The 13,073-nt window shown below is 36.9% G+C and overlaps 1 protein-coding gene across 1 annotated transcript in view; it reads right to left on the bottom strand.

Annotated features, from left to right (window-relative positions):
- LOC143280974 (uncharacterized) overlaps positions 1 to 13,073 on the bottom strand; it is a 23,157-nt gene extending 10,084 nt beyond the window's left edge. Inside the window, exons 1-8 of the mRNA XM_076585823.1 lie at positions 12,636 to 13,073; positions 9,875 to 9,977; positions 8,972 to 9,189; positions 7,302 to 7,539; positions 5,789 to 5,998; positions 4,972 to 5,236; positions 4,509 to 4,563; positions 3,526 to 3,650 (exon numbers count right to left, since the gene is read on the bottom strand). Of these exons, the coding sequence (XP_076441938.1) occupies positions 3,526 to 3,650; positions 4,509 to 4,563; positions 4,972 to 5,236; positions 5,789 to 5,998; positions 7,302 to 7,539; positions 8,972 to 9,189; positions 9,875 to 9,977; positions 12,636 to 12,949 (1,528 nt within the window). The 5' untranslated portion in view covers positions 12,950 to 13,073. The remainder of the gene's footprint in view (positions 1 to 3,525; positions 3,651 to 4,508; positions 4,564 to 4,971; positions 5,237 to 5,788; positions 5,999 to 7,301; positions 7,540 to 8,971; positions 9,190 to 9,874; positions 9,978 to 12,635) is intronic.

Here is a 13,073-nt window from a genome sequence, read left to right as displayed (position 1 = left end):
GGAGTGAAATTTAAAAGATACTCCTTCTTTGACTTTCTCTTTTTTTTCCAGTTTTGTTTCACACCATTTCATTTCATTGGACCTTTTAACTTTAGGGCAGAATTTTTGTTTTAAGTAAATCAAATTCTGCATTAAAATAAGCAAGCTCCACACTCATTAGAAAACTAAATCCTCTTGTACAATGGTGACCAAGGTAATAACTGAGACACTTCAAGTGTTCATGCATAAGCAAACAAGCAAGGAAAAACAACACATGGAAAGCAGATGAGAATGCAATGAAGCAATCATTCAGTGCCAGGGCATTTCCAAATGCACACACCCCAAAAACACACCACTCATAAGCTGCTAACAGAGCAATGACTTGACCGTTTCATAACAGAACAAGAAGCTTGCAACAACATGTGACAACACACACACACACACACACACACACACACACACACAATTGTTTTTTCCTGTGAATGAAAGTTCAAGCAACAAATAGAAACTGACGAAACTCTCAACAGGCAACTGCTGACACAAACAAAAACACTGTTTATTTATTTACTTACTCCTGATAATAACTGCCAGTTATTGTGCCTTATTGGACTGCATCTATGTGGATCTCCAAGACAGCCAATATCAATTCAGTTTAGTAAAAAAAAATGCCTCTGTCATCAAGAAATGGATTCATGCCACATAAATCTTGGCTATGTTTGTACATTACAATAAAAGAACAGTTCTGCCATGCTCATGACTTATTCACATAAATTTGCTTAAAAGTGGCATTTTTATGTGTTCAAAAACGTTCACTATTGTGCAATGTAACTGTGTGTTTCCACAGAGAATATTGATATACTATATAACAAGCTTACATTTTCTTGTATCTACTACTACACTATGAAAACAAACTACTTTGAAGCAATCCTTCCAATCTTTATCTCACAATGTAAATGGAGTTTGTAAAGCAGGAAGCTTATTTTCTTATTGAAAGGAATGCTAACAACAGCATGAAAAAGGAATGCTATCAATAGCATAAACTCAACACAGTTATTGCTGGAATGTTGACAGCTTTCATAAAGAGATGTGTTTTCATCAAATTGCACTGAAAAGACGTGTGATTTAAACTCAACAACAATGAGACAAACATTTTGCAGAGAAAAATGAATATATGTCATACCTCACACTGGGTTGGAAAGGTACAAAGCACGCATAGAATTAGTCTATAAAGAATAGACAGACAACAAAATTGTTACACTGTACATTGATTAAAAAGCCAAAAAGTTCCCAGTATGAAAACAAGAGCACCATTCTGTAGAATTGTGAGTATTTACATTTCTTTCCATTAGCATCAGCAAAGGAAGACAAACACTAGCACCATGTACATGTACCACACAACAAATGAAGAGAAGAGAAACGCAAAGCAGAGGCATGGAGATGGACAAAGCAAAGTCCAAGAGCAGCTGGCGGCAGATGACATGGCCGATAATGAGATCAATGAACAGGGAATAATCTAGATGACATGGCCGATAATGAGATCAATGAACAGCGAATAATCTAGATGACATGGCCGATAATGAGATCAATGAACAGGGAATAATCGAGATGACATGGCTTATAATGAGATCAATGAACAGAGAACAATCTAGATGACATGGCCGATAATGAGATCAATGAAAAGAAAACAATCTAGATGACATGGCCGATAATGAGATCAATGAACAGAGAATAATCTAGATGACATGGCCGATAATGAGATAAATGAACAGAGAACAATCTATCTTTCTTCAAGCCTGTCTTAATTTTTTTTTCATATGATGATTGATGTCTGTATAGCTGTAAGGGAAGTGTGTATACGCTATCTATCTATCTTCATTCCATTTGTGTCTTAAATGTTTTAACTATCTTACTGAATATTTTCCTTTTATATCACTGAAATGTTTAATTTATCTTAAGATGCAATTTTGTTTTCTTACCTGAATGTTTTCTTTTTACATGATAATTCATATGTACGTTGTGATCAAGGAAGGGTGTGCCAGTTGCTCATTCGTTTTTTGGTTTTATTTGTCGATGAGCATTTGTCTTTTTAAATGTCATAATTATCTTACTGAATATTCTTTTTATAATGATTGAAACATACACATACGCATGCGCACATGCGCACACACTCTCACACACGTGGGCACACGCGCGCACGCACACACACACATATCAATGCATGCATTCGCACGGACACACACACAACACACACATAGTTGTTTCACTCTAAATCATATGCATAATGTATTAGTATCTTACCAAAATGTTTTTCTTTTTACATAATAATTGATGTGTGCATGGTGATCAGTGAAGGGTGTGTCAGTTGTTTGTTTTTTCTCTTTGATTTTTGCTGATGGGTATTTCATTTTATTTTAAGGGAGCCTAAAGAGAATTTTCTGTTTTGGTTGAAGCAGACAATAAAGTATTTTGAATTGAACTGAATTGAGTCTACTGTCTTATGTTCAAAGTGCTATTGTGGCAAGTTTGCTGACACTGCTCTGTGCCTGCTCTATTAATCCCAGACATTTAAGTAAATGTATGTCCTCATTCTCAATGTAAATGACTCAAGTAATTCTGAACATCTTTTTAAAAAATTCTAAGGCGTGTTCAATGTGTAATATGCCACTCACAGATTATGCATTCAGGTGTAAGTTCACCAGTAAGTTTCTGTTTGCAAGTGCACATAAACCATATCTAGACTGGAAATAAGAAAATCATATTTCAAAAAGGGAAAGAAAACACTCTCATCCAGGGGCAAACATGCCCACAGCAACTACTGTGCTCAGTATGTTTATATTCCCTCAATAGATTTCTTTAAATGCTATTATTTTTCTTGAGGCATATTATATGCCAACGGTATTTCACAAACTTGTACATATAAATCAAGACATCACTTTCATTGTGTCTTTTACAATATGAGCCATGAGACCAAAAAACAAACAAACAAACAAACAAACAAACAAAAACAACTGTGGATTGTGGCCAAACCCTAATATGCACATTTACAGCTACAACATGGAAAGCATTTGTAAATATGAAATGAATTATAAGAAAACAATAAACAGCTGAAATGCAAAAAAAGCCCACATGCAAACACGGATACATGGATCAATTTGAAGAGCACTGACAGACATATGTCCAATAATTCTAACAGCAAAGCAATAACCACAACAGCACAAAGTATACCAGTCAGCATTACTACACAATCAAATCAACACACACAAACACACAACTACAAACAAATGAAGCAACAACTAATCATTTGACAAATTCAAAACTGGCATTCAAAGCACCTGCTTGTTAGTAATTTCATTCAGCTTGATCTTGTTCATCATTTTACACCTCAGTCTCACCAACTCCCCTCCGCACAATCATAGAGTGATACAAGGAGGGTGAAAGTTCAGCGTTCTCAATGGTTTGCAAGAAGGCGAAAAGCGCCCTGGCTGGGTTTGACAGCCGGGAAAGAAAAAACGTGATGATCACACAGCAAGCCCACAGCCTTTTTACCTGATGACGGCAGGGCTGCATCTCGCGCAGATGGCAGAGGGTCCCTTGGAGAAACAAGGTCTGAGTATCGACGCTGCTCCGTCGATTCACTTCTTCGACGGTAGTGCTCTAGCATCTCCATTGCCCTTAGATTGCAGAAGCAGATGGTGGACATTCAGATGGCAGGCAAAATCTAGGTATTGCTATATCATGTTACCCAAATACTGGGTTAAACTCATGTAAAACAAACAAACAAAAACCAACAACAACAACAGCTGTTGACAACAGAAATTACCTTGTACAACCATGGAAAACACTCCTGCACTTGTGATCATGTTATCAACATTTGACTTAATTGGTAACTTACAGTCTCTTTCTGTGTTATTTACATAGTGTATATTACGATATAAACATGAAGGTTTTTTTTCAACTGATAATCTTTTATTTTGATAATGACAGAAAATAAATAATCAACGTATATCACAGAAAATCTCCCTCTGCACATGCTCAGCCAGATTCATAAAATACAAAATGTCTTCCAACTGTTCTTGTGCCTCTTTCATCAGATTTTGCCAAACATGAACCCAGCCTTTCCTGTGTCTGCTTTTTAAGCATTAATATGCCCTTGTCATGAACTGTAGCCACTTGAGTCCATTTCTAGTTTGATATGAAACAGATGACATTCTACTTTTTTCTTTTATTTTTAATCTTCATCACTATACTGCTAATTTCACTCAAGCAAAGAAGCAAGAACCGCTACACACAAATAAGCAAAGGTCTATGTGACCTAGTTTGTTCAGCATAGTCATACATTATTATTTTCAGACTGTTTGTACGTATGGTTCGTCATGTGAATGTGAAAGGACAACTGATGTTTATGCATTGTAGAAAGATGATAGCTTACAACGGGTCTTCGAAGTGTAAAAGCTAACCTGAAGGAAACATGTTAACATGTCAATGAAAACAAAAACATCTGATATTTATAAACTATCAAAATCATTCACCTTTTCAGTTTTTCCTCTGCAAGTTTTTCTTTCATGGCAAGACTCCTTTCACGACCTGTTGAAAGAAAAAAGATAAGATGTGAGAAGATATGTATCAAGAAAGAACTGATGAAGTTTCTTTGTCCTTAAAGAATTGGATTAAAAAAACATTCATAATTCTATGAATACAAAAAGACAGCAATAAACAGAGGGTGAGGAAAAATGGAGCTGGGGTGGAGAAAGAGATATTAGGGGGTAGGGTAGGAGGAAGAAGAGCAACAGTACATGAAGGAATACATTACATACAGAAAAACTTAAGTCTATAGGTACCAATGCAGTGATAATGAACTCCATGAATTATCTCATAACATCATTGTTCAAGCAAAAATATGACATAAAACCTAAACCTGATTAAAACGCTCTATTCACAGATGCCTCATTGTGTACATGTGCACAAACAGAAACACACACGTGCATAGCTTACTCTCTAGCTCTTTCTCTCGTAATGCCAGCTGCCGAAGTTTCGTTTTACACTCTTCCTCAAGCTGCTTCACTCGTCTGGGTGCATCACTGTCTTCTGCTGTATTGTTGTTGTTCTTGTTTTCATCACGGGTGTACCCCCCACTGCTGCTGTTACCACCTTCACCAGAATCAGAAGAGCGGTGTTCTGGGCTGCCTTCAATGTGTTGGTAACGGCGCGCCACTACAGGGTCCCTCAAGATGTCATCAATACTTGGACGGTGTGACACCTGGAGTGCATCCGTATGTGTACATCAGATGTACATATGTACGTGGATATACAAACACACACACGGACGATATACACACAGAGGCACACACACACACAGATGGAAGCACACATACACACACATAGGGACACAGACACAAAGGTGGACACGCATGCAAAGACACACACACGCACAAAGAAGCAGACACAAACACACATATACATAGATGGACACAAATATACAGACACATACACACAGGCGGTTACACACACATACAAGCGGACACACACACACACACACACACAGAGGTGGACAAGCACACAGAGGAGGACAAACACACAGGTGGACACACACAGACAAACACACATACAGTTTTATAGTATCAGAAATTTTTTGTGTGTTTTAGGTTGATAATACTGTGATAGAGAATATTTACAATTTCAAGAAACGTGTGTTACTTTTCTCTTTCATTTGACTCATATCATTTATCAATCTTCTTTGTTACATTACAATCAGTGATACAAGAGAACATCAAAAGCAACATCCCGCTTCAAATTCTGCTATTCCCCATACCTCAACTTTAAGCATTTTCCTCACAATCCTGTCCAGTTCACTGGAGTACTTGGCAGGGATGCGAGGGAAATCCCCGATGCGTATTTTGCGGTTGAGCTCCGTCTGGTTGCTGGCGATGAAGGGGGGGTGAAGGGCACACATCTCGTACAGCAGGCACCCAAGGGCCCACACATCAGACTTGTCATTGTAGGACATGTTGTTCACCAGTTCCTGCCCAAGCGATTATGTATCTAATGATAACAAGAGTGTAACAGAACAGTTACATGAAGCAGCAGTGCTGCTGCGACAGACGGTTTCACACTTGATATACATTTGTATTTGTATTTATTTTTATCACAACAGATTTCTCTGTGTGAAATTCGGGCTGCTCTCCCCAAGGAGAGCACGTTGCTACACTACAGCGCCACCCTTTTTTCTTTTTTTTTCCTGCGTGCAGTTTTATTTGTTTTTCCTATCGAAGTGGATTTTTCTACAGAATTTTGCCAGGAACAACCCTTTTGTTGCCATGGGTTCTTTTACATGCGCTAAGTGCATCCAAATGACTAGTCCTGTTATAGATATATATAGATAGATAGATATAGATATAGACAGATAGATAGATAGACATATCTTAATAAATGGCTTGTCAGTTTGTTCATTTTTAGTCTGACAGTGCCACACAGACTATGCACCTGTCAATCACTGCTGTTAGTGAACAATGTTCCTGGGGTAATGTAGAGCAACATACATGAATGATGTTAAACACACACACACACACCACACACACACACACACACACACACACACTCACACACACACACACAAGTTAAAAAGAGTAGGGAAGTCGCCATTATATTCAACCCCCACAACAAAAAAGAAGAAAAGAAAAACAATGAGGAAAGTTTTGGAGAACTCTGATAAAATCATGTACATACATCCAAGGTTCTCAGTTTATTTCTGAATCAGCTTGCTGCTTTGGTAAATTGCCTCTTCTAATGTGTATGCAATCTTTTATCTGAAATGAGAGAACTACTGAAATGGGTTTTGTCTCGTGTGGAAAAATATATCCTCAACAAAGCTCCATGTGTTTGTGGAGGATTTGTACAAAATGCAGTTCACAGGCACTTGTTTATAAGACATATGCATCTTTTAATTTCAAGGTGACCCACAACCAAAGACATATCGGCTGGGATCTGTGGATGGGGCTTGATTCCATGTATTTGTTTCTAATGCCCAGAGCGTAAGTGGTGTGTCTGTACACTGCAAGTGCGGGTACCTAATACTTAATCTATGGCTGGAAAACATTGACCAAAATCTGCCAAAACAAGGTAAGAAATATAAAACAAAACAAAACATTCTACCATTGAACATTTTACGAGTTAGCACTGATTTATTTTTATGGCTGGTGAACCATTTATTTCTCTAAATATATGAATGTGTTAAGGAAACAAATCTTTTTTTCCCCAAACATTCTTATGTTTCAAAGAGTCAAGAAAAGCAATAGAAACAAGAAAGCAGCCAGCCATGCTCTTACCGGTGACATGTAATAAGGAGTGCCAACAAAAGTCTGAGCAAAGCTGGTTTCATGTTGTAAGACTCTTGCCAGACCAAAGTCGCCCAGCTTGACGTTCTGATGTTTGTCCAAAAAGATGTTTGCAGGCTTCAGGTCTCGGTGAAGTATTGATTTGCCGTTTTTACGTCTGTGGCATTCCTTCAGGGCCAAGGTTGTTTGAATCAGAATTCTCCACGCAAAGTCTTCATCAACATGAGTTCTGTAAAAAAAATTATACAAAAAGTTATAAAAAAAAAACTACTTAAAGAAATATATATAAACTCATTAAATTTTGTAAAATTGTATACAATGTTATCAACTTTACAAGACTACACTACAATGATATCACACAGAAAGAATGTTATCAGCTATACAAAACTGCACACAAAGATGTCACATAGAAACAATGTTATCAACTATACAAGACTACACCGCAAAGGTGTCCACAGAATTAGAAGCAATGTCATCAACTATACAAACATGACATGTCATCAACTATACAAGACTAAACCACAAAGGTATCACATAGAAACAATGTTATCAGCTATACAAGACTACACCACAAAGGTGTCACATAGAAAATTTACTATCAACTATACAAGACTACACAACAAAGGTGTCACAAACAATGTTATCAGCTACACAAGACTACACCACAATGATGTCACATAGAAACTATGTTATCAGCTATGCAATACTACACCCAAAAGATGTCACACAGAAACAATGCCATCAACTAAACAAGACTACACCACAAAGGTGTCACATAGAAACAATGCTATCAACCATGCAAGACAACATCACAATGGTGTCACACACAATGTTATCAACTACACAAGACTACACCACAAAAGTCTCACATAGAAACAATGCTATCTACTAATACAAAACTACACCACAAAGGTGTCACCTAGAGACAGGAACCTATTCTGAGATGCTGAACAATGGTGTCTGCAACCTCCAGTTGCTGTGCAAGGAAACCCACATGATGCTGACTGCCCATACCCAAGGGAAACTGAACAGGGTGACACACACTTTTCCACATGAATCATGCCCTGCCATCAGAGTGGTCACTGAAGACAACAGTCATTCTCTTTACTGCTATGAGTCTGCTGTCCGTACTTCTCAGATATTCATCTTCTCCAGAGTATGACTCTCAATTTAATGTTGGAAATATATCTTTGGTTGGATGTGTTTGTTTTTTCTCTGGAACGAAGCAATAACGACTGTAGAACTGAGTTCGGGCACTGGTAATGTAAACCTCTCTGGAAGTCCCATAATCCTATTCAACAATCTGATATATATGAATTTAAATGAAAAAAAAGATTTTTTTTGAAGAATTACCTAATATGCAGTATGAGACTGACTAGTCCCATCCGTCAGCTTGTTTCAGGGTCAGGAAAGGGAAAAACTTGATGGAAGCTTATATTACACATTGACAGTTCCGGAAAAGAGATCAACTTTTATTTCAGTTATGTATACATTAAAAACTGCTCCTTTCAATTGCTCCAATGAAGAATGAGAGAGTTTGCTCCAGTGAGGTGATAATAACAGATATACCAACAGAATGTAGACCTTGAGAACAAACATTTTTATTGAAAAACAATAGAACTCAAATGTTACTGAACTGGTTGCACCATCTTATCTCTTACCCGTCTTTTCGGCAGCGAGATATCAGAGTGGCAAGATCCCCTCCCTGGCAGTATTCCATCAAAATGTAAATCACCGCATGTGTACGATCAATGATACGATCGTAGTAGCGCACAATATGGCGGTGTTTCAGTTCTCGCAGCAGATTGACCTCTGACACCAGTAACTGTTTCTCTGCCTCTGACATGGAGCCATAGTCCATCTCCTTCCAAACCATGATCTACACAGACACATTTTTCAGTGTTGAGCTTTTCGCAGCCACACAAACATGATTGTATACACTCACACATGCACACACATACAGATGTGCATGCACACAAACACACTCACAAACAGATTTTTTGTCTTTGACAAAGGATTCATCATTCACAGCAGGCATGCAAACACAGACTGAGAGCATACACACACACACACACACACACACACACACACACACACACACACATATATATATATATATATATATATATATATATCCAAGTCTTGACATTGTTGACAGCAGGAGTGTCTTGCATCTAAACAATTGTAAACAGTCACAACTGAAAATCACCAAATGATTGGCAACATTGTTGGACTCCTCTGGTGGGGACCTCACAGCAATGCACTCTCATACATGACACAGTCATGGCAATTTTCATTGCACCACTGGATGACCCAAAGTTTGACAGTGTGTACAGTTGGAAGAAGTAGCATGAGACTAATGCCACTGAGGCACTATGAAAAATGGAACAGTGGGAAACACATGCACATACACACATGTGCACATACACTTCCATTGGCACCCTCCTTTTAATATCCTGATTCATGTTTAAGCCTCAAAACTTAATAAAACCGTGATGTTGCACATAATAACCCAAATTCATGATAAAAGAAAAGTGGGGAAATATTTGTAAAAGCAGCTATACCTTTCCATCTTTCTTCCTGCGGATTTTCTTGCATGTTCCATAAGAGCCAGTTCCTATGGTTGACACAACCTCAAAGTCATCCAGCGTTGATGCCATCTTGGGTCTGTTAAAACGTGTTCAGAATACATGCGTTAAACATGATAAACTGAAATGAGCATCCTGGAAACATCTGTGTCTGGATTTTTGTTTTGTTGAATATTTTCTTTAACCTGTGTGAAAGTAGTACAAAGCCTTAGCTTGTATTTGACTGTGCTTTCATATCTGTGAAACTGCATGTTTGGTGCATATCTGTTATGCATGTGTGGGTGTATGTGTGAATGTGTGTCTTCATGTTTTACATTTATTTGCTTATTTATCATCATTGTTGTCTTATTTATTCATTTATTTTATTTTATTTTATTTTTTTATTATTATTATTACAACTACCTTTTTGTATTATAATTATTATTTATTTATTTATCTATTTATTTATTTATTTATTTATGTAAGCTTATCTATTATTTATTCACCTTCTTTTTTTTTTTTCCTCAAGGCCTGACTAAGCGCGATGGGTTACGCTGCTGGTCAGGCATCTGCTTGGCAGATGTGGTGTAGCGTATATGGATTTGTCCGAACGCAGTGACGCCTCCTTGAGCTACTGAAACTGAAACTGAAACTTAGCAATGAAGGTCTTGTGCCAGCACTGTACTTGTTTATTGATATTTATCACTCCTTGTCTCATCTAAATTTTTTTATTCAAAAAGAAAGAAATCAAATATAACACTAGACATGATGTAACTTTTCATCAACTGTGTAACTAGGATGTGAGCAGACACTGATTAAAGGAACAAAATAAAGGGGAAATGGGCAAAAGTATCTGAGAATATGTTTCTGTGTTACTCAACTTACTGGCATTATTCTCAGTCAGATTCTTGAAACTGTTGGAAAACATTATCAGTGTGAGAACTCTTTCAGCAGACTGAAACAGGTTCAAGTGCATGCAGATCTGCCTGAAATAAGTTCTTTATGCATACATACTTTTAATATTATGGATATATAAACACAAAAATAACACAACATAATTATGACATGTATGTATATATACAAAAACATGTATAAATGGTACATTATATATATATATATATATATATATATATATATATATATATATATATATATATACACACACACATACATACATATATATACATGACTTACTTGACATATTCCTGTAAGCTCCTTGAAAAGCATAGGGCCTCGTGTACGTACAGGTATACTTTTAGTATTTGTCTCATTTCAAAGACATACAAATAAAAAGGCAATGTTAAGAGGTGGGCGGGGAGTACTCAGCAGTTCTTGCATGAACTGCTCCCATAATAAGCCTCTTGTAGTTGTACTGCAGTGTACAACTAATGTATAGAGTCACAAACTGTGATACAGATCAAAAGAGAGGACCACTCAGCATTTTCACAATGGTTGATCAATATTGTGGGGCTGAGTGAAATGTAAGCACTTAAGTTTTTCTTCTTCTTCTTTTTTTTTTTTTTTTTTACAGTTTTCAGCTCCAGTGAACTGTGGTGAAAATCAGCTGACAGTAATAAAACATTATTCATGCACTTCTGAAGTGTGCACATGCATAAATACTCTGGGCAGCCAGGAAAGAACCCAGCACGAATGTGATTGCTGTGAAAGCGATCTATTACTAGTCACGAGAAAGGGCCTGATATTAAGCAGGATCTCTTTTCAAACCCTTATCAAGATATCAACAAAGCAGTGCACACACAAATGGGGCCCAGTTCTCATTGAAGCAGTCTCGAACAGTGACTCAAGTCTTATATGAGAGAGAGAGAGTGAGTATGTGTGTGTGTGTGTGTGTGTGTGTGTGTTCAACACATCTGTGTAGCTGGTGTTTAATGTAATGATTTATGAGTGATCCATTTAAAACAATCTTCTAGGCATGGTCTTACTAATTCTGTGTGATTGAAGTATATCCATATTCATAAAATCAGCTGTTTTTAACAGCCCAATGATCTGATCAGCTTTATTGACTACATTTATATATATATATATATATATATATATATATATATATATATATATATATAAGAATCAAACAAAAGTCTGTGATCAAATATCACACTGACATCTATTTCTTTTTTTTTGCAAAGTTCCTCTCTAACCAAATTTTATTTTATACTCAGTAAATATATCATATATGGATATTTTCTTTGAATAGGTAATAGTGGTGCTAGTACAGGGAGGATGAGGAGGAGAAGCAGCAGCAGCAGTAATATTCATTACTAACAGAGGACACATGTGTCATTGGCCTTGCAGACTTTTGGTCAGTTTCTGTACAACTTTAAGTATTAGTTGTACTTGAAGGCTTGTGTTTTAAAATACAGTTAAGAATTTAAAAGAAACCTAGCTGTATTATAATTACTGAACTAAGTCAGGTCTACTTTCAAAGTTTCCTAAAGTGATACATAATTCAATTCCTGGTGAGATCATGACAATAAAAACGCTTCAAATCGCAAGTAAGTCACTACTCAGTGTAAACGATCATTACTTATTAACAAAAGTTGTATTACAAATAATTTTGAGATCTGACAGAACAAGCAAAAGACCTCATGTCTTTGATAAAAAAAAAACACAACATTTTATATGACATGACATATGATATGGTATATTACCATATATCTTCATATGATTTATCATATCATACTATGACATACATGTATCATAATATAATATAAAACCATAAAATCAGAGATGCAAAACTCACGTCTGGAGAGAATGAACAAACTCTGTAGTATACTGATTGTAATTGTAGTGGGAATCAACATCAGCCACAGCAGTGGTACACTTCTTTGGTTCATCACAAGCTGTGTTTCTGTTAGCCTCTAAATCACCCCCATGCTTGCCCTCAAAATCCACAGCCTTTGTTGGATCTGAAAGTGGTTTCAGTTCATGCACTTCTTTTGCAAAAGCCGATAAAACAGAGGGGGTGTTTTCAGACACAAGATCACTTAGTCTGTTTGACTGCTTCAGCAGATCTGAGCCTGGGCTTCCACTCTGGAGTTTTTGATCACCATCCATTGTTTCCTATCAAGCTTAACAAAAAATTAATTACATAAAAAATCAGTTTATGCACAGTGAGCCAAGAGCCCTCACGACCTGCAGAAATCGATTCTACAGCGGTGACACAAATCGTGTCTACACA

Source organism: Babylonia areolata, chromosome 4 (genome assembly GCF_041734735.1).
Source record: "Babylonia areolata isolate BAREFJ2019XMU chromosome 4, ASM4173473v1, whole genome shotgun sequence".
NCBI lineage: Eukaryota > Metazoa > Mollusca > Gastropoda > Neogastropoda > Buccinidae > Babylonia > Babylonia areolata.
This window is presented reverse-complemented; position numbering and strand designations above follow the sequence as displayed.